The following is a 21,866-nucleotide window of genomic DNA, read 5'->3' on the forward strand; positions in this document are numbered from 1 at the left end:
CACTCCAGCCTTGTTATGCCCCTGGATCCTGGATATCCTCACCCAGCATTCAGTAAGACTGTTTAAAAAGTCTGCAAATGAATGTCATCCAGATTATAGTATAACAAGGAAAGTGGGTGGAACTAGAGTTTCTCACAGACACAAGGAATACGTTTCGTACAAACTGTCAGAGACTGTTTCTAGTTAGATGATCTCTCACACCCCAGCCTTTAGATTAGCTGTAAGCTATATCAGGAAACTGTTGTGTGCAAGACTCTACTTCAGAAATGATTCCCCATCATGGGTTCATGTTCTTGTGACAATATCAAATATATAAGAAAAAAGGAAAAAAGCTTCTGTAAAAATAATAGTTTACTTGTATATCTTCTTGTACAGCATAAATGGGCACAAACATAGACAAAGCTTAAGATATTGAAACATAGCATTGATTACAAAAGGCATTTCATGAAAAGTAATTTCAAGGAGCATTGCACTATAACTTATAAACTGTAAAGTATTATTAAAAAGTCAAGTGAGGGAGCCCAAAGGCAACCTGAATCTCCATAAAATTTCCACCTTTTTAATCCTAACTGAGGCGCCCCTTGCAGGAGAAGGCAATGGTAAACCACTCCTGTATTCTACCAAGAAAACCACATGGCTCTGTGGTCTTCTGGAGTCGACACTGACTTGACCTTTCCTTTCCTTTTTGCTTAATTGTTTCTACTGAGCAAGCAGAAAATTCTAAGCAAAACAGTTAATGTTCCAGTTTCCCTAATACACAACTAATGGTCACAAAGACATTTTCCATTGTTCTGTTGGAGGATTAGATTTATAATTAACCCCTTTAACTTCCTTCTCTAATCTTTATGTTGGAGAAGCAAGAGCAAATTTAGATAAATAAAATTGATTAACTTTACAAAATCTGCAAATATCCTGAAACACATTTGAGTTTTAGTTGAAGAGGTCATGGGTAAATAGGTCATCATTTTCTAGGCCTAGCTGAATCAAATTAAATAAGGAAAGAAAGGGTCATTTTATTTCAATATCAATGCCACCACCCAAAATTAATTAAGCAAGAAGTTAGACTATGCGCCCCGTGTTTTTTTTTTAACTTTCTCCAGGTGATTGTCAGCAGGGATTCTGGACTGAACTACTGCAGTGATTCTGTCAGATCCAACATCAAACATGGCTACTTTGTGTTTGGAGAGCAAGAGGTACAGAATAGTACAGTGGACAGAGGATTAGGTTTGGCAGTGGGAGACCTAAATTTACATCTCTGATCATTTGTGAAGCTCATTGAGTGAATGAAGCCAAGTCCAATAAGTGTACAATTCTGCAGTTTACCCCACATTTTATATTTTTAAAAATCCACATTCCATGAGACAAAGAACGACTTCCATACACTGTGGTATGTGCTGCTGGGACCAGAAGATTTGAAGGGAGCTCCAGCTGTGCTCATTGCACTGCCTTTCCATGCTCATCTAAAAGGATAAGTGTGGATACTACATGCACCACTTGCCCTCTGCACCAGCAACTTCTCAGGGAAAATTCTTAGGGACCATAAAACTTCGGGAGATGGGATAAAACATGGGCTTTGGGCCCTCTCGAGGTAGGCAGTGCTGAGTCTAGAACAAACTCCACTCACTCCTAAGAAATGGAAACAATGGGAAGAACTTTGATTGTGCTGCCAGTAGTGGCATGAGAGTAGGACAGATTGGGTAACAGTTGACAACCCATGCCCATCAGATGGCCCACTCAACTGAACTGAGCCCTGAACCTCCAGTATGAATGGCAGCAGTGGTGCATGTTGCTGCTGCTGTGCCAAGCATCCCCATTTACAAATGGGAGTGTCCACCAGAAGCCTGTATCATTGGAGAGCCACTAGAGGATGCTCCCATTGGCCACTTGGAAAGAGCTGCCATACAAGTTTCTTGGCCAAAGGACTCACACAGCAGCAGCTGCTCCATCCACCACAAGGGTGTAGCTATAATTGAGCGAAAGGGTTCAAAGAACCCGGGGCCCCAGCTTATGAGAAACCACTTTCCCCCAGCTCCAGCCCTCTCTATTTTCTTCATTATCTCCCTCACTCTAAGGGGCTGCCAGAGGGAGGGGTGTACACAGGCCCCCTCTCCCCTAGCTTTGCCCCTGTCCCACACTTTCCACTGGACGGTAACCTTTGGGAGAAAGCCCATTGGCTATTGGAGAGGGCAGGAGGAGGAGAAGCTGCTGCCCAAGCCTCTCGGGCAAGAGACTTGCATAACTGCTCCTCCCCACTATCCTTTCCACCAGATCATGAGGCTATTTACACATGCAGCTTAGCCCAGGCTAGGGCAGCCCAGCCTGGGCTGGGCTGTGCATGTGAAGCGCCAGGATCAAGCCTGATCCCGGTGCTGCCTCCGTGCCTAGCCCCACTTTCGAACCTGGCATTTAGCCAAGGTTAAGTGAAGCTGTAATTCACATAGCTGTGGCTGATGATCGTGTGCACGATCACCGCCGGGTTCCACTGCTTCCCCCGGCCCACTGCCACTTCTGGTAGCAAGCCTGGGGGAAGGAGTGGCCGCACTTGTAGTGCAAGACACCCTGGGATGCGGGAGAGAGAAGTCCTCCCACAATCAGCTCTCACCTTCACCATGCTGCCACTCATGTGGCATGGCAAAGGCATGAATGGCCGCCACTCATCTGCCGAGGAAGGCAGACAGGCTCCTGGCCTCTCCACAGCCTGTGAAAGCAGCCAAAGGTCATGCACACACCCTTAAAGTGTTTCCTCCCAAAGGCCCTGCAGTGGTACTGTAGGAGGGTGAAAGGGCTGAAACGTGTCTCACCACCACCACTAGGAGAGGAGAGCTGGTCTTATGGTAGCAAGCATGACTTGTCCCATTAGCTAAGCAGGGTCTGCCCTGGTTGCATTTGAATGGGAGACCACATGTGAGCACTGTAAGATATTCCCCTCAGGGGATGGAGCTGCCACTCTGGGAAGAGCTGAAGGTTTCAAGTTCCCTCCCCGGCTTCTCCAAGACAGGGCTGAGAGAGATTCCTGCCTGCAACCTTGGAGAAGCTGTTGCCAGTCTGTGTAGACAATACTGAGCTAGATGGACCAATGGTCTGACTCAGTATGGCAGCTTCCTATGTTCCAATGTTCACCAAAATTTCACTCCCCATTCACCAGAGGAATGGTAGGAGGAGCTGGCACCCACTGGAAAGCTTATAAAGAGTGGCTGGGGGCCCATTGTGCCCTGGAGGAACCAGTGGGTTTGAGGTTGTTTTTTCCTCATCCCAGGGCCCTCAGCAACCTGGCACTGGCAGCATGTGCTGCATGAAGGAGGGAATGGACAAGTGGCTATAGCAGCCCCTATATCCTATGTGGCTCTCCTGAGCTTCTTCCCCTCTGTCTCTTCCAGGTGACTTTCTGGGATGTTGTGCCACAGCAGGACATGATTCTGGTTGCTCGCTTTTACCATTGGCCCAGTGGGACTACTGCACTCAACCCCTGGGACAAAGGATCCAAGCCTCAGCATCAGCCACTACTACGGAGTGAGGAGTGGCTAGCTGCCTGGGCTGTGCTTGAACTGACCAAACTGCCCGAATCCCATAAAGTGATGCTTACAGGTATGCTGTGGGTAGTTTAGCTGACCCAGGGCTGGGATTCCCTTGACAGAATAAAAGTCTTGACAGTAGGACAGCCAATCTCTCTGCAGGAATAAAGATCTCTCCACTCGGCCCTTTTACTGTAGGTGCAACGAAGCAAGGGGAGCCTGGACTGCCTATCTGGAACACAGGCACCCATACCCTGACTTTGTACCATGGCCCTGTGCCTCCTGTAGCAACCTTGGCAGCCATGGTGAGTCCACTCCAGTGCTATGGATGGGAAGGCAGGCAAGGCCATACCCAAGCTCATACAGCCACAACATGCTCGGAAGAACTTAAAAGGATGGAAGTGGTAAAAGCAGTTAAAACAATGGCCCCAGTCCTGTTATTGCTGTTAATGGAATATCCTTGCCCTTAATGTAGCACTGTTGTTCAGCAAGAATGTTCTGAAATCACTCCATCTTCAAGCGGCAACGTTTTATATAGAAGCTATGTAATGATTGTAGGACTGATAGTGCAGCAGTTTTATGCATGTTTACTCAGAAGGATGCAAACTCTATTGAGTTAAATGCGGCTGGCTCCCAAGTAAGCGTGCAATAGCCTAGTAATCGTCACTACTTGTTAAGAAGGGCCGCTTGGGCGAAAAAAACTTCAATGTGAAGGCCATTTCCTACTGTGCTAACCTTTGAGTAGTGCTTCATTTTTCTCAGTGCTGGGTGGCCCTTTAAGAGAGAGAGAGCTCTCTCTTAGGAGCTGTGGGGAAAGTGCAAGGGAGGGTTACACTTATCAACCCTTCCTTGCACTTTCCCCACAGCTCCTAAGAGAGAGTGCCAAGATGGTGCAGGAGCTCAAGAGGGCTCAGTTTCAAGGAGCCCCCATCCTCCCACACTGGGCAAAGTCCAGCAATTCATGGTGAGAATGGCCATCTCTGCATGGTCCCAGCATGCCTGTGCTAGCTTTGGCTGAAGTTTCACACAGCTCCAATAAACAATTAGTCAGGGGGTCACATTTAGGGTTGATGGGGGTTGCCACTCCCCCACCCCTACAAATATTGTGAAGAACACAGATACAGCCTATCAAGCCTCCATTCTGTGTGTGTATTCCCTTTCTCCTAGTAATGCCTTATCACCTTATCATGTCTTCCTCCTGCTCCATCCTATTGGTACCTGTGTGATGCATCCCTCAGTCCACAGAACAAAAGCTCCAGGACTTCAAGATGTATGGTGATGCCACCTTGAGGCTGCAAATCTTTAGTACCCAGAAACCAGAGCTACCTTTTCCACCAGAGTCACCACTCCTACTTGATCCTGCAGAGACCTGGCCCCACGTGAGTGCTGGACAAGGAGCATTTTGTAGTCTCTTCAGGAACTTGTTACTAGGGGAAGTAAGTCCCTCTTTGGGGCTTGAGGTATCAATAATCACAACTCGCGCTCTGTTGCTCAGCTAGGTTCTAACCAATACAGAACTTTGGTCTCTATTGGCCAGTATCAGACACAGTGATTATGAGCATGAGCTGTGAACTAGAGGTCTGCTTCATAGCTCAGCACTGCAGTTCACTGAGCAGCCTTAGCAAGCCAGTCTCTTTCAGCCTCAACCCCTGACCTACTTTATTTGGGAAAGTTGTAATTGTTACTGAGGGAAGAACTACATCCTGCAGGGAAAACCTGGGCTTCCCTCCCTCTTGCTTTCCTCATACTACTAATGCAAGAACTAGGAGGTATTTACAATGGTAAATGAGCAGGTAGGGCTTAACCTTAACCTTTCCCTTGTAAATGCCCCTCCCACCCTGCTGTTTTAAAGAGTAGTTTCCCCAGTCTGTGGTACAAGCTATTTTGCTTTGAACTTAATCTTACAGGAAGCTTTCATCCATCATGTCAGGGAGACACCCCCTCTGGAGCCCTTCCATTCTGGAGATGGCTTTGACTTGTACATTGATGGAGCCCGCTTCTTACCTGATGATGTCACTGTTACCAAGGTTACGGCTCGCATCTTCACCAGTGGATTCCACCAGTAAGAAGGAACAGTTCTCTGCTTTTCCCTGAAACACCAGATTCCTCCTGCTCTTCTCTTTAACTCATTCTGCTACATGTGTGATCTGGCCTGAGGCCTATTCTGATGCTACTTCCCTCATAGCATGGGAATCTGTCCTTCAGGCTATTGCAGTGCCTGAGGTGTGGGTCCAAATGCGGCCTTGCCCCACAAACCTGCTGGGGTTCAGTTCCCTTTCAGTACCCATCCTTGCAAGCTTTGAAAGTGGAACAGGGGCAGGAAGGAGGGAAGGTTGCCAGCAGCCTCCCTCTTCTCTCTTCATGCTTCTTGCAAGCTTTGCAAAAAGTGTGAGGAGAGATGCTCCTTGCAAAACTTGCAAGGGTGAGATCTATCCCGAACGCTGATCCAATGGCAGCAGTGGGGACATTTTGCTGCCCTGCTGGCGCCCCCCAAACCCACCACCTGAGGTGACCGCCTCATGAAAGGGCCACCCCTGCTTGTTCTTCTTGCACTGCTTAAATAATATCAGAAGCCCCAGGTCATGTAAGAAAGTCCACCATATACGTCCTTTTCATGCCAGCATCGGCCTAGTTTTGAGAATGGCATAATGTGGGAGGGAGCCATGCCATGGGCTTCTGACATGATCCAAGTAGTGCAGGAAAGACCCATTCTGGAGTGGCCTCCATGTCATGAAGACAGCATCCAAACAGGGCCCTAGTTCATCCAAATAGCAAATATATCTGGGGATTACATGAAAAAATCAACACAAAACTAGCATATCATGATTTTAGTTAATAGTTTTAAAGTTTAAAAGTCCACACACAATTGCAGGACTTCCTCTTTAACGTCCACGTAAGTTAAGAGGTAAACATCAAAAGGACATACGCGTGTGTGTGTGTGTGTGTGTATGAGAGAGAGAGAGAGAGAGAGAGATCATAACCTCACATTTGTCCTAATTCACATGAGCCCTTCTCCTCGAATGGACTAAATGTCTACTTTGACCCATTTGTGTTTGATTTTTTCTGTTGAAGAAGAAAAGTGGGACAGTATTATATAATAATAACAATAGTTTGTATCATTCCATAAATCACTAGAAAAATCCACACAGCTCATGGTCATACTGAGACTTGGTGCTCATAGCAAACTGCTCAGGGCTGATTCACATTATTATTTATTTATTTACTTGTTAGATTTCTATACCACCCCATCCAAAGGCTCTGGGTAGTGCATGACAGGTAAAATACTACAACAAACGGCATTTAAAACAAACAGGTTAAAACAATAAAAACAAATCTAAAACAGTTCAGAGCCATTTAAAACCAACTAAAAATACTTAAAAGTGATTTAAAAACCTTGGAAGGCCAGGCCAAACAAGTAAGTCTTTAGGATTCTCTTCAAGGCCAACAATGAGCCCAGACTACGGAGATCTTCTGGAAATGCATTCCATAGGCCAGGAGCAGCTACAGAAGAAGCCCGGATCCGAGTTGCCATCAGATGTAGTGCCAGTGGTAACTGGAGACGGACCTCTCACATGACAGTTTCATTGTACCAACATTCACTCTGAGTGGGCAAATGCCAGCATGGTTTGAAGAAGGGGGAAACACAATATGTGACTGTATGAATTGGCTATTCGTGGCATGTCTGGTCCAGATTTTATTAATTGATTACATCTGGTTTTGATGTCCCTGTGGTTGTACCCTGAGTTCTGCAAAGAGTTTTGCTTCAGTCCAAGGTGCTTGCAGCAGAAGAGTTGCTTAATGATCCTCCCTCATGAGAAACCTCATAGTGACGTTTATATTTCTGCCCCTTTTAGAATTGGGCCAGATATTTCCACAGGGATTGACTTGAATAGCAGCATATTTGACCCCTTTTACAACTACTCGATTGAAATCCGAGAGCTAGTAATAACACCTTGTGCGACTCTCCTATTGAAGGTTAGTGATGGGGTGGGTCTCTGGTGACAGGTGAGCCAATGAATGATGCTGCTGCCACTGAATGCCAGCACTTTTTATTGGAGGGCAGGGAGAGGTAGTGAAGAAGGTATGGACCTTTCCTTTTGTGAAATCCAGGACTGTGGTGAACAGTGCAACTTCCTGACCCTTGCCACATCTCTCCAAAATGAAATGGAACAACTATGGGCTGAATGCAGCAAATATAAGAATTAATCTCCCTTGAAACTTCACAGGTTTATTCCACTGATCACTCCAGACTTATCCTGATTGGCTGGGCAGCTCTTAATCTTTTTGTGGAATCTGGTACACATACAGTTCCGGAACCAGGAGCCAAGGGTATCCAGGTGAGTTTACCAAAGTGGAAAGTGACGTTCAGGGGAATCAGCCCAAATTATGGAGATTAAGTTGGGTGTCAGATGAATCCAGGTTTAGGGCTTTGGCAGATTCTGGGATGATAACGAAGAGAGAGTCTCTACCTCCTTTATAGAGCTCAAAAGCACCTAGTCAACCCATTTTGATGTTCAAGAGCCTTCATTCTGTCATTGAAGAGCAGAATGCTACAGGAATAATGCTACAGACCCCCCACTGGATTTCAAAGAAGGGCTTGTTGCTATGGCACTAAGAAACATGATGGTTCAGACAAACTCTGAGAAGAAATCCCCAAAGCAACCTGTGTTTTATCTGTGCCCTGAAGCCCCACCAGACAATATTACTGTCTTTTTACAGCTCAGATGCACATGGTACTTTGAAGGAGGCACATTTTGCAGAGATGTACTTTTAAAAGTAATTAACCCCAAGTGGCCCATTTCCTAGGGCAAAACTGTTGAAAGAAGTATAGAGCAAAAAGGGGGCCTGAGTGGCTGCTGATTACTGTTTCTACCAGGTCTCTCTGAATGATGGTGCTCACCAGCTCCGCATTTTTCACAACAGCCCCTGCCTAGATCAGCCCTTCTCTACCCGTATTGTGACCTCAACAGGACGGTAAGCTCCTCCCTCTTGTCTACTTTCCAGCCCTTGCCTGCAGTCTTTCCTAATGATGGTCCTTTCTCCTTCCCTGTAGGTATGTGCCCTGTGCAACCCTGCTGGTGAGGATCTCCAAGGCTCCTGTAGATTCCAGCCATCAAACCTTGCAAAGAAACATAGTCCCCCAGACAAACTGGGCCAAACTGGGCCTCTTCCAGCCCCGGCCTGACTATTCTGATGGAGTTTATTACTCAGACTCAGCCAAACCCACTGCAGGAGAAAGTTGCTTCTACAAAGCCATGGCAAACAGGTGAACAGAGTTAAGGCTGGCTCAAAGTTTATAAGATTAATGAAAATTAATGAGCTGAAATCCTAGCCATATCAGCATATCAACCAGAGCTTCTTTATCAACCAGCACCTCTTGAACTCAAATAATTGCACTGTTTGTTTGTCCCATCTGTGGGCTGTTGACTCATAGAGCTTTGTTATCAGTTTCCTCCAAACAATGAACTTTTTAACCTGAGAGTTTCAGTTTCATGCACTGCAGTGAATTGGGTTTACAGTGACACAGTGTCCTATGGATCAGGGACCTAGTAAAAAGATTTTGCTTTTCAATCTTATGTTTCTTTTTAGATTGTGAGCCCTTTTGGGACAAGGATCCATCTTATTTATTTATTATTTCTCTATGTAAGCCTCCCTGAGCCATTTTTGAAAGGGCGGTATAGAAATTGAATTAATAATTATAATTATAATTATAATTATTTATTAGGAAAATTTATATACCACTTTTCAACAAAAAAAAAATGTTCACAAAACATTTTATGTAGTGAAAGGAATGAGAAGACGGCCCTGTCCCCAACGGCACTCATCACAGCCACTGAGAGAGATTCTGTGCTGGAAATAATAGGAACAGTTGCTCTCCTCCTGTTAAATAAGTAAAGTGTGCCATTGAGTTGCTGTCAACGCCTGGCATCCACAGAGCCCTGTGTTTGTCTTTGATAGAATACAGGAGGGATTTACCATTGCCTCCTCTCACACAGTGTGAGATGATGCCTTTCAGCATCTTCCTATATCGCTGCTGCCCGATATAGGTGTTTTCCATAGTCTGAGAAACACACCAGCGGGGATTCGAACCAGCAACCTCTGGCTTTCTAGTCAAGTCATTTCCCCGCTGTGCCATAAGGTGGCTGGAAATATGAGAGAGCCACCACTTAATAAGTGCTTATTTTCCCAAATAGGAAGGATTAATAAAAGCAGCATTACAGTATTATCAAATACATTGATCTATTGACTGGAAAGGTTTTTGATCAAAAGGCAGGATGAACCTTCAAAAAATTATTAATTCGATCTTTCCAATCAGATGAGTAGAAGGATGAAATTGACAAGCTTCCTTTGCAATATGAACATATGAAGTTTTCTTCTACTGAGTCAGACCATAGGTCAATCTAGCTCAGTAGGGTCAGCACTGACTGGCCGTGGCTCTTCTGGGTTCCAGGCAGGGACTTTTTCTAGCCCAAGGAGCAGAAGCCAGCAATGGAATATCAGAGCTTCTGCCTGCCAAGCATGTGCTTTGCCACTGAGCTACAGCCCCACCCCCTCGATATATGTATGTATACATACACACACACTTTGGCTGAAAATAAACCAAATGGTTTATCCCACTCCTATGGGAGGAGAGCTGGTCTTGTGGTAGCAAGCATGACTTGTCCCCTTAGCTAAGCAGGGTCTGCCTTGGTTGCATATGAATGGGAGACTTGATGTGTGAGCACTGCAAGATATTCCCCTCAGGGTATGGAGCCATTCTGGGAAGAACAGAAGGTTCCAAGTTCCCTCCCTGGCATCCCCAAGATAGGACAAGATTTTTAAAAAGAATTTTTTATAGGACAAGATTTTTTTAATTGAACCAACAAACTGCCAAAGCATACAGTATGTTACCAAAGCACAATTATATACAAAGTGGTTGTTTGTACATCATATATCTACAAAGATTTACAAACAAGGATTTGGTAACCCACAGGGTTATAAAGTATATGCAGGCATTACTGTAACTCGGGGGGGCGGGGGGATTACAAGGCACATCAGGTAATGGGGGGGGTTTACGTCCAACGTCCATTTCCACAATTTGTCCCATTGCTGTTTAGAAGAGATACACTTGTGTTTTTGCACATAACCATACAAACTTTTCCAGAAGAAATTTACTGTCTCATCTACATGAACCTCTTGGTCACGTCTTCCCTCCCTAGGGCTGAGATAGATTCCTGCCTGCAACCTTGGAGAAGCTGCTGCCAGTCTGTGAAGACAATACTGAGCTAGATAGACCAATGGTCTGACTCAGTATATGGCAGCTTCCTTTGTTCCTATGTATGTAAATACACAATTATTATATTATCTTTTAATTAGATTTATAGTTTATATTTTTAATGCTGGTATAATGCTTTAATGTTAATGTTTTTAATGTTTAAACAGTTTTGTTTAATTGATTTAGTTTTGGTTTTAACTGTTAATTTATTTTAATTGTTTTTATTTGTTATAAACCGCCTTGAGCAATTTTTGGAGGGGCGGTATATAAATAAAATAAATAATAATAATATTGGATATCCACTACATGAGGTTTCCTAATTCTGTGCCATATTCTGGATACCTGAGTCTGGATACCTAAGGGATTGCCTGCTCCCAAGGGTTTCCCAAGGGTTTCTGGCTGCTCGACGAGGTCATCAGGGTAGGGGCTGCTCCATGTGCCAACAATGAAGGAGGCTCACTTGTCGTGTACACAGGACAGGGCCTTCTCAGTCATTGCCTCCAGACAGTCCCCTGGAGAATGCTCTCTGGGTGGGCATCTGCTCCCCAGTCTCCATCACAGTTTTTAGAAAGCAAGTAAAATCTTAGCTTTTTAACCCAGACTTTTAAATTAGTGTTTTGTTTGCTGCTGCTGCTTTATATCATGATTATATTTTACATATTTTTAGATTCCATTTTAAATAAATAAATAAATATTGGGAACCACACTTTTTGTTTCATGTAGGTCTGTCATTTCAGTTCGAGAAATTGTTCACCGCCTTGCTGGACATGACAACAGCCTAAGCACAGATGAAGAGCTCTCTGCCTGGATCCACCAGAAACTAATCCAGGTCCCAGGAAGCAGCCCACAGCCTTTCATCCTCACCTATGTCTCCAAATACATCCCAGCCTATGGTGTCAAGGTAAATAGCAGTCAATGCCCTGGCTAGAATGTATAGCCCTGTTGTACGCTACTGGATAGAACATGAAGGGAGGAATTCTGTGCACACTGACTTAGGAGGGAACTGCACTGAATGCTGTGGAACCTTCTTACAAATCTATATATTTAATTCTCCTGGGTGCACCTTGGAATGTGCGTCCCAGTGCCCAGCTGATTGGCTAGGCAGCGGAGGCACCTGATTGGTTGAGGTGCACCCAGGAGGATTGGTTGCTGCGGCAGGCCCGGCCCAGTGGCTAGAGGCGGTGGCGGGCCTGGCCCAGGAAGGCAAGCGGCAGCAGCGGGCCCGGCTGGCCATGGAGGCAAGCAGCGGCGGGCCCAGCCGCGGAGGCCCAGGAACAGGAAAAGAAAGGGGGGGGTAGAAGTGGAGGTGGGGAGGAGAGGCAACTGGGTCCGGCATCAGGAAGCAGAGACTGGGGCAGAAGGGGGGGTAGTAACCGCTGGCCCCAAAGAGTGCACAGATGCTCTGTGTGGGGTCGGCTAGTACATATATATTTCTCAGAGCTGTAAATATGTGCACCACTGCAACTAAGTTCGGAGTGCTTCTCTTTTATAGCCAGCCTCGGGTCATGTTTGCACTGGAAGACAAACTTGCCAGTCTTTCAACTAGTTCTGTAACTGTAATTTTGCCAGTAGCTTAATATGGAGGCAAGGGCGTAACTACCATTAGGCAAGGGGAGACAGTTGTCTTGGGGCCCTCCTGCCTTGACGGCCCCCCCAGAGGCACATCACATGACTCCCCACCCGCTCATGTCGCACCCCCTATGAATTATGTTGAGTCTCTTGGAGATCAGCAGGAGCAGAGAGTAAAAAAACTAGATTCAGTGTGAACTAGATATTCACCGTATTCCTAATTGGAATGTGAGTGTGAGTGCGCTATATATTGTGAAGTGTGTTTGTGTGTGTATATCAGCAAGGCGCCCATTTTAAAATCTTGTCTCTGGGCCCGCTCCAACCTTGCTACTCCCCTGTATGGAGGAATAATTACATATAGCAAGGCCTTTAAAATATATATATACTAAAAAGGCTAAAAATATACCAAACCTCTCTCCTCACCCTCCTTGCTGCACCATCTGCTTTAAGCAGATTTATTCCTGCCCTGCTTACTTTTGGAACTGGAGCCTGACGAGGGAAAAACTATATAAAACCAGTGGATGCAGACAGGGGAAAGGAGGCAGGTTTTGCTTCCTAACCCTACATGCTCCTGTATAAGAACTGAGTCAGACCCCTTCCCACCACCTGTGTAGGCAAAAAGGGCAAACACGTATTTAACAAACACAGAGTTGCCCCAAACATCTAGCGTTAAGTTCAAGTAAACACTGGCATAGAATGACTCGTGATAATGAGCAAAGATCTATGCACAAAACAACCTGGAGAGCTTTTTATTTGTGAACAAGGATTCTTCGTTCAGCATTATGTCTCTAAATCAACAGCTTTTGAAACTACCTCTGGTAATAAGTAAAGTGTGCCATCAAGTTGATTTTGACTCCTGGCACTCACAGAGCCCTGTGGTTTTCTTTGGTAGAATACAGGAGGGGTTTACTCACACAGTATGAGATTATGCCTTTCAGCATCTTCCTATATCGCTGCTGCCCAGTATAGTAGCAGTGGGGATTCGAACTGGCAACCTTCTGCTTGTTAGTCAAGCATATCCCCGCTGTGCCACTTAAGGTGACTCTAGTAATAAACAAGTCTGTTATTAAGTTCAGTATTACTTCTTCTGCTTTATAAAATGGTTCAGGCTTATAAAAATCATGTTACTAGCATGTTGCATATTGTTTGGGGGAAGGAAACAGATTATGTAGATGGAGCAAAGCTGATATAAGAAGTAGTCACAGAACTGACCCCAGCCATACAGCTACTTTCCATCAAATGTTACCAGAGTGGTATGAGAACAACAGTGTGACAGAAGCTCCCATATATATTACTTATATAACAGGTGTAGGGAACCTTGGCTCTCCAGCTGCTGTTCAGCTACATTTCACATAGTCCCCAGCCACAATATGGATGGGAGTTGTAGTTCAACAACTGCTAGAGCCAAGGTTGCCTACTCCTAGCTTATAGCGTACTAGGTGGTGAGGCCCATCGTTGACCAGGCAAAGTCATTTTGCACAGATTACAAGTAAAGTGTGTCATCAAGTCAATTTCAATTCCTGGCGCCCACAGAGCCCTATGGTTGTCTTTGGTAAAATACAGGAAGGATTTACCATTGCCTCCTCCCACGCAGTATGAGATGATGTCTTTCAGCATCTTCCTATATCGCTGCTGCCCAATATAGTACCAGCGGGGATTCAAACCGGCAACCTTCTGCTTGTTAGTTAAGCATTTTCCCACTGTGCCACTTAAGGTGACTACACTCATAGGTACATTCAAAAAATTAAGTATCTTTAATATAATTTTTTACTAATGTGCGAGCAAAAGGGAAGTAAAATAACAGTTTTAAATTTGTGGGATTTCAACTTCAAACATTCATTTTACTGAATAATTATCATACCTAATACATTTGAATCTGAGAAAGATCTTCTGCTTCTCTTGGGCACAATCTCATTTTTTAAATTATTGATCTGATGACTGAGTGTTGTTGAGAACAATAACAGTTAAAATATCATAATTATATTCAGAATTTATTATAAAAATAACAATAAATTTAAACCACCCAGCATATTCCGGTGGAAAAGGTAATGCATTCAGGTGACCCTTAAGTGGGAAGATTGTTTATGTAACATTTGGTATCTGTATGTAATCACCAAGTATAACTTTATTTTATACCAACAAATACACAAACTCTTCAAAATATATAATAGATAAGACAGGTCTTAGGAGGGACTAGTTCTCACAAACAGCAAATGAGGTAGTCATCTGTTTCTGAACTGCTTTCAGGGACTCTGTTATGTGCGATGCTGATGCTGTTTAGTCTGATCTCTGTCATCACTGTCTTATTCCAGTTTGCAGTGGACAGAGCCATGAACTTATCCTGGGCTGGTTTGACAATGGCCCATTTCTGCTTCAACCCACCTGGGGCATTTTACTTTGGGAATCAGTGGCTGAAGTATGACTACCCAATCTTTGTTGAGGAGCTTGACATAAACAGCTACCAGAAATGGCCTGCATGGCTTGATGGCTTCAAGGTATCACTGTCTTCTATTCAGCACAACGTAGATAATGGAACCCATCTTATTGAAAGGCAACTGCCAGGGCGGCGGCATAGTGAAACCTTCCTACTTGTTCTGGTGGTCTCAATATAAACACCCTGCCTTGTCCACATACACTATTTGAGACTCTCGGGCCCAGTAATCTCCGGCAACTAAAATGAATTAGGTGCAAGTCCACTGGCTGGAGTTTATGCGTGGGGGGAAGTGAATTTAGAAAAACAGAGCACAGTAGAAAGGCGTACAATAGCAAACTGGCATGCTTGTAATTAGGCTGATGATTGTTTTCTGCCCACCCCCACTGAATCTGTGCTTAGATGTTATATATTTCGAAACTCTACTGGGATGCATAGTGAGGCTCGGCTTCCTCTCTTCCTCCTCCACATAGGCAGAGTGGATGGAGGCAGAGGAGGGTATTGGCACACTACCCGACTATGGCCCCGGGCAGCTTTATACTCACTGCACAGCGAGATTTCACAAGGGAAATGCAGCAGTGTGTTTGTACACATATTCCCTTTCAACACACTTGAGGCCAAGTCATGGCACAAAATTCAATTAGGGCCATTTTGGAAAGAGGGACAGTTTACCTCCCTATGCAGCCAGCAGGTTTAAAATATGAGGCTCTTCACACAATGGGTGTGAAGAGCCGTAAGGGGGTTTGCTGGGAGAGCGGGTTTGACCTGCTCTCCCCACAGACGATCCCTCACCCATTGCTGGGTGGGCGATGAGTGGCGGCTTCACTCAGGTGCTCCTGCACCCGGCTGTGGTTCATCCAGCAGCTCTGGGGGTTGGGCGAAGGGAAGCGCCGCCACGTGGTGCCCCCACCCCCGGAGCCCCAGTAATGCACCACATTCCTGGGGCCCCCCTCCCCGAGTGTGTCCGCCGTATCTGCAAGCAGCCACGGCAGACACACGACCAAAAACAAAATGGGGTTAATGGAGCGCTTGCTCAGTTAACCTTGTTTAAGGGGGAGGGCATTTAGACAGACTTGCCGCCAGGAGCCACATGGCTCCTGTTGCTGCACATGAACAGCAGAAACCGGGCTGGGCTGCCTTAGTCCGTTTTCTGCTGCTCGCGTGAACCGCCTCAATCTATTTCTTCTAAGGTGGAGTATACAAAGGCTTTCCCTGCTAATCACAATAATTAAATGTATGGTCACCACTGGCAACCCTATTTGTAGCCGCCTTCCTCAGCTGTGTCTGCTTTCCCTTTTTGGATCTGCAGCAACTTCTGCCTTTCAGTCCTGTCCCCACAGGGTTTACCATGAATATTCAACCGTGATTATCCACCTGTATGAAAGTGTGGTGAATCCAGCTCAAGGTCTTTGGGGTCAAAATGAAGATGTTCACACAGCACAGAGAAAGATCATGTTGAGGAAAGAACAGTTTCGTCACACTGTGGGAAGCGAGGCCTGGACTGCTCTCCATGTATTCTCCAGAGGTTACTGCAACACTGGCATTTACCAACTGCCCTTATACCAAGGGTCTCCCAGCCAGGTATAAGCAACATCTAGTGATAAGTCTTCATCATTAACTAGGTTCAAGAGAAGGTGTGCCTCCCCGAGCTTGAAGCCCCCTCCCTAGCCTGGTGCTGAGGAAAGCATGGCACTCACAGTGGTCAGCACAGTGAAAAAGGGCTCTCACACTGATTTTTTTTTTATTTTTTTTGCCAAAATGCCCCCCCCCCCGGTTGAAAAATAGTGAAGATCACTGGCCTAAGTAGATGCTGACAAAAAGGGCAAAGGTTGTGAGATGAGAAGCCTGCCAGGGCAGCCCTACCTAACCTGGGGTGAGGCAGGGCAGAGCTAAGGGTGCCAGAAGAGTGCCTGCCTCAAGGCACTTTCCGCGCTTGTCAGTGATTGGCCCTGGCTCAGTGAGAGTGGGAGGAGCTAACTTGTATCCAGATGGACTCCTCCACTGGTACAGAATGTGGCTGTTTTGGGGGTCTATGTGATGTGCAGCATTCTGTCCCACAAGCTTTACAAACAGAACATTTTGGTTTGACATCACTTTGAATGCAGGTAGTATTGCACAAAGACTCACTCTTCCTTCTAGTAGTTGTAAAGGCCATTTTATGTAGTAGTTAGCTAGAAAGAGGGTACAAAGGCACACCCATGTTGAGTTTGCCCCTCAAAGTGTGATTGTTCTTCTCCATACAGATAATCCTGGCTTCCTTAGCCCAAGGGAAATGCAGCAGCATTATGAACAGCCTACTCCATAAGAAAGTGGTGAGTGACTAAACAGTCTTTAGAAAGATGACAGGCAGTAGGACCGTCCCTAGAGGGGTTCAGGCAGTGGTGCTCTTTGGGACAGACTTCCAGGACGAAGTCCAATCCTCAGCACCAGGAGGAGGCTCCCTGCAGCCCCCCTCCCCCTGCCACCACACCAATCTCTTTCCTGTGTGCCGCCATGTGCAGAGCCAGGGGATGGGATGTGAGAGCCGAGCGAGCCTCCTCTGCCAAGGGGGCAGCAGCAGCCAAGCCACTGCCAGGCCAGTGGGCTTTCCCAGGCTTGCTGGAGGCCTGAGCCCAGGCAAGCCACTCCAACCCACCTGCACAGTGCAAGTTGCAAGCATCGCAAGCCATGGACTTGTGCTGCTCGAGACTGGCAGTCTCTGAAGACTTGGCCACCACAGAGAAGGCCCGCTTGACGCTCACCCTCCTAGGCGTGCACATCACAGCACACACAGGAAAGAGATTGGCATGGCAGTGGGGGGACTGTGGGGGAGGCCCCCCAGGACAGCTAGAGGCCCCCAGGGATAGGAGAGTGGTGTGTGTGTGTGTGTGTGTGTGTGTGTGTGTGTGTGTGTGTGTGTGTGTGTGTGTGATGCGCAAATTTCAGGCTTTCCCCCCACCAAAAAACAAATTTTGTCCAGCTTTCCCTAAAGTGTGGGATGGGACTTAGCAGTGGGGAGAGGGGCTTCCAAAGCCCTTTAGGTCCAGGCTCCCAAAATGCCTAGGTGCACAAATGGGTACAGGGCTGGGGGTGAGTCAGCATGTGTGGGGCCTCCTTAACACTTCATATGATTTCAGAATCATACTGACTGATGACATACTGTGTAAATAGTGCGAGTGAGTGAGTTAGCTTGGACATATATGCACTTGTAAGGAAAAAAGTTAAAAGCACAAAACATGCCCCTTGCTACACAGTTCTCACTCAGATCTGGACTGCAAACCAACTTGAGCATAGTGCATTTAAAAAAATAAATGTGTGTTTATTCAGCTGTTTACAGTTAGCTCCATTTTCACTGGGTGTGAAGTACTCAATGGATAGAGAGAACTCTTTTTGGCAGCTTTACTGCAGTAGATTATTACTTTTATTTTTAAATAAAAGATTATTAAAAGCCCTCCCACCCTGCCCCACATTTGTGCCTGATATCAAAGCCCTATAGCAAGCCATTCCATAAATAGACAAGGGGTCGGGGGAGAAATAACCGTAAAGGAAAATCCCATACCCTGTCTGTCTGTCTGTCTATCTATCTATCATATTTCTATACCGCCTGATATGTACATCTCTAGGTGGTTGCTGGCTCTGAGGAGGAGTCCTCAGAGCCAGCAACCACCTAGAGATGTACATATCAGGCGGTATAGAAATATGGCACAGGGTGGCAGGGCAGAGAGTATGCTCAGTGTTCTGGTGGGTCGCCAGTGCTGGTCACTTCACCTCCTTTCTTCTCTGCTGCCTGCAGGTAGCCTGCCAGCCCTCACTGGAGAGCTTCAGAGAGAGGCTGGCAGAGAGGCCTCTGGAAGCCCTGTCCACCCGCCAAACAGCTGATAGTCGGGTGGGGGGAGCTGTAGCAGGCAGCCTGCCCCAGCCCACAAGGAGCCTTTCAATGGCAGGCAAGCCTCCCGATCCTGGCCAGCCCCATGCTGTCAGTGCATGGGGTGCAGAGGAGGCAGGTGTGGGGCCTGCAGGAGCATGGGGCTGGGGGCGATCCCCCTGGTCGCCCCACCCTAAGGACATCCCTGACAGGGAGAACAGCCTCGGTTTTATGTCAGCTAGGTGTTAAACACTTGAAAGAGGGGTTTACCCCATTTTTAGGTCATACATGAATGGCACAAGGCAGAATGATCTTGACTGCACAAGGCACTGTCTTAACCAAACAAGTTGAAGCTACTAGGTCAAGACGGGGGCTGGGGGGAGAACCTGGACAGGGGAAGAGAACTTTGTTCAAGCCCTTGGGGAACTGCTGTAAGACAGACACTACTGGACTGTCCAGTGATCTGACTTGTAGCAGGCAATTTCATATCTTTAGAATGTGAACCAAAAACTGGAAATCTCCCTGAATTAGCATACAGTATCACAGATCAATTTAGATACTCTGGGGAAAACATTTTCCATTCGGGAGTGACAAACTGTGTGGAAGATAATGTACTTTGCATGCAGAAGGTCTCGTGTTCAGGCCATGGCACTCCCATGTAGGACAGGGAAAGACCCCATCTCAAACTATAGACAGCTGTTGCCTATATAGATAATGCTGTACTAGCTACCCAATGATCTGACTTGAGAAACAAACAAGGCAGCTGGTAGCACAGCCACATAGGAACATATTACAACACTTTTATTAGTCTTCTCCTGCTTAACTGTGAATCTGCCTCCCTCACTGCTACACCAAACAGAACCAAGTTCAGCGAGCTTTCTACTGTGCTGCCAGTGTTTTCCGAAGTTCTAACCACTCTAGAGCCTCATTCAGACATGAACAACGGAGTATTAACTCAATAATATTCTGTGTACAGCCTCCAAAAGTGTGCCAGAAACCCTGCCTGATGCTGTCACTCACTCAGTTCCCCTGGCCCTGTAGCTGACACTTACAGTGTCTGAAGAGCCAAACATGGTAAACGTGATTGTGTGCCTTTCCATCAGCAGGAAAGTGGAGTGCCCGCTTCTCCTGATCACAGAAAGGCATGCAATCATGCTTACAGCATTTGTCTCTTCAAACGCTATGAGCATCAGCTACAGCACCAGGGGAACTGAGTGACAGCACTTCTGGCTCTTTTGCCGAGGCTGCACACTGATGTCTGAATGAGGCTTAGATCTCCTAATGAAGGACAGTAAGATTTTTGTCTGAATATGCATCACTTTATTTATTAATTATTATTATTATTATTATTATTATTATTTATTGAAAATATTGCTATACCTCCCAAAACTTGCATCTCTGGGCGGTCAAACCAACTTTGCACTTGGTTTGACGGGCCAGTAATTCAGTTCAGTATAAGGGAACTTCATGCTCTGGTCTACCACTCTGGGGGCATTCTCAGACAATGCAAAAGTCGACAACCTGCAGGGAGCTCTGAGCGGGGTGCGGGGAGAAGTAGGACTTTCTAGATCAAGTCTAATCCTACTTAGGTGAAAATATGCTCAAGACATATTTACACCAACAGTAGTTTAGTAATAGTGTATACAATCTAATTGTGGTTTAACATGTATTTAATGTAAGATTTTGAAATGCCCCACAGATCCTGTTGGTGCCAGGTGCATCTGTAATTGTTCGTATAGCTGATGGAAGATGGGATGAACTCAGATATACCAAACAGGTATGTGTGGCAGAGGTTGACGCGTGTGCACGAGTTACTCCTCCAAAAAACACAGAAGGTTAACTGCCAGCTACAGAAAGCTCACCCTGAGGCAAAACCATTGGTTCATTTTGCTTAGTATATTCTACACTAACTGGCAGAAGCCCTCCGGGTTTTAGTTGCATTTTGCAGGCCTACAGAGATAGTGGGGATTGAACCTGGGACCTTCTGCATGCAAAGCAGATGATCTTCCAAACTACAGTCCTTTCCCCCAAACATGTGATCATCATTGGTTAAGCAGATTGTTGGAAAAGCATGAATTGGGAAGATCTGAAGAATAACTTAAAACTATCTTCCATAGAAGCCCTAGGCAAAATAAAAATTGTGGGGTAGGTGGGGAGGGGAAATGCACTTGCAGTGCCGTTCTACTATCCTAGAGACATGTACTGAAGAGTTTCTTTACCAACAGAAGTTAAGAACATGTCACATCCGAGTTGAACTTGCCTGTTTCCCTACCTCAGGACATTGATCAATCCTACCTCCCAAAGAAAGTTCTAGGTCTGTACAGCAAGGAACCCTCTGGAGTCAAAATTGCAGAATGCATGCCTCAGCAGACGCAGAAACAGGTAAGACTGTCCTTTTAGCCAGCTCCCAAATGAGTGCAGCAGTTTGCAAACCTGCCACACTCAGAGGTAGTATTATCACCATGCAACTTAGATCCCCTAACCCAGGAGTCAACCACCTTTCACAAAACGTGTGCCTTAAGATGAAACTGACACTCTGCCTGCCTTGGTAGCCCCACGTCCTGCAGCAGCCAAACCATGACGCCGCCCCACCCTCATGTCACTGGCAACACTCTCAGCCACTAGATTCGCTCTGAGCTGGAAGCCCCACACTGATTGCCACCTCTCTTCTTCCTGGAAGTGTTCAGTGTTGCTCTCCAGCCGGCATTCAACTTTGCAGACTGACTATCCTTCAGCAAACTTGTCTGCTCCATTTTGTCATGTTTAAATGCTGGAGGGGAGATTGCTGGAGGGGAAGAGAGCATGCTCATGGGGAAGACCAGCCATTGCTATGCCCACATCTGGCCTGCATGCTGCTGCTTGCTATAGCAGACAGTGGTTATCCAGGATCAGCAGTAGTGATCTCTCTGGCTGTACCAGCTGGTTGTCTTGCACATAAATGTTCATTTTTTCAGAGCACATATGTTTAAATATGCCCGCTAGCCAGCACAACCAGAGAAATGAGCTGTTGGCACTTACCTGAATGGTCATTCTCCTCAGAAGTATGGATGGCATCCGAGATCATCATGGGTTGTCACGACCTCCTGCTCCGAGACAGGGCCAATCAGAGAGCTTTTCCTCCTGTAGCAGGAGGGAGGGGCAATCCCCTCAGGCTTCAGTCTATAGCTAGCTCTCCGATGCTCCGGCTAGAGAAAAAACCAGTCGCAGAGAAAGAACCAAGCAGAATGGAACAACAAGTAAAGTAGAACTTTAGAA

General features: G+C 46.1%; 1 protein-coding gene across 10 annotated transcripts in view; it reads left to right on the forward strand.

Annotated features, from left to right (window-relative positions):
- CCDC17 (coiled-coil domain containing 17) overlaps nucleotides 1-21,866 on the forward strand; it is a 67,294-nt gene that overhangs the window by 36,292 nt on the left and 9,136 nt on the right. For 6 of the 10 annotated variants that reach the window (XM_053244301.1, XM_053244299.1, XM_053244297.1 and 3 more), the window contains 15 exons: nucleotides 1,101-1,193; nucleotides 3,378-3,585; nucleotides 3,711-3,817; nucleotides 4,751-4,891; nucleotides 5,420-5,574; nucleotides 7,367-7,487; nucleotides 7,739-7,849; nucleotides 8,389-8,486; nucleotides 8,566-8,778; nucleotides 11,491-11,668; nucleotides 14,649-14,831; nucleotides 16,094-16,348; nucleotides 17,011-17,079; nucleotides 20,311-20,388; nucleotides 20,889-20,993. In XM_053244301.1, coding sequence (XP_053100276.1) covers nucleotides 1,101-1,193; nucleotides 3,378-3,585; nucleotides 3,711-3,817; nucleotides 4,751-4,891; nucleotides 5,420-5,574; nucleotides 7,367-7,487; nucleotides 7,739-7,849; nucleotides 8,389-8,486; nucleotides 8,566-8,778; nucleotides 11,491-11,668; nucleotides 14,649-14,831; nucleotides 16,094-16,348; nucleotides 17,011-17,079; nucleotides 20,311-20,388; nucleotides 20,889-20,993 — 2,115 coding nt within the window. Of the gene's footprint in view, nucleotides 1-1,100; nucleotides 1,194-3,377; nucleotides 3,586-3,710; nucleotides 3,818-4,750; nucleotides 4,892-5,419; nucleotides 5,575-7,366; nucleotides 7,488-7,738; nucleotides 7,850-8,388; nucleotides 8,487-8,565; nucleotides 8,779-10,711; nucleotides 10,830-11,490; nucleotides 11,669-14,648; nucleotides 14,832-16,093; nucleotides 16,349-17,010; nucleotides 17,080-20,310; nucleotides 20,389-20,836; nucleotides 20,994-21,866 lie in introns of those variants that run through there. The other 4 variants (XM_053244296.1, XM_053244302.1, XM_053244303.1 and 1 more) reach the window with 4 other exon arrangements.

This window comes from Hemicordylus capensis, chromosome 4, assembly GCF_027244095.1.
Source record: "Hemicordylus capensis ecotype Gifberg chromosome 4, rHemCap1.1.pri, whole genome shotgun sequence".
Taxonomy (NCBI): Eukaryota; Metazoa; Chordata; class Lepidosauria; order Squamata; family Cordylidae; genus Hemicordylus; species Hemicordylus capensis.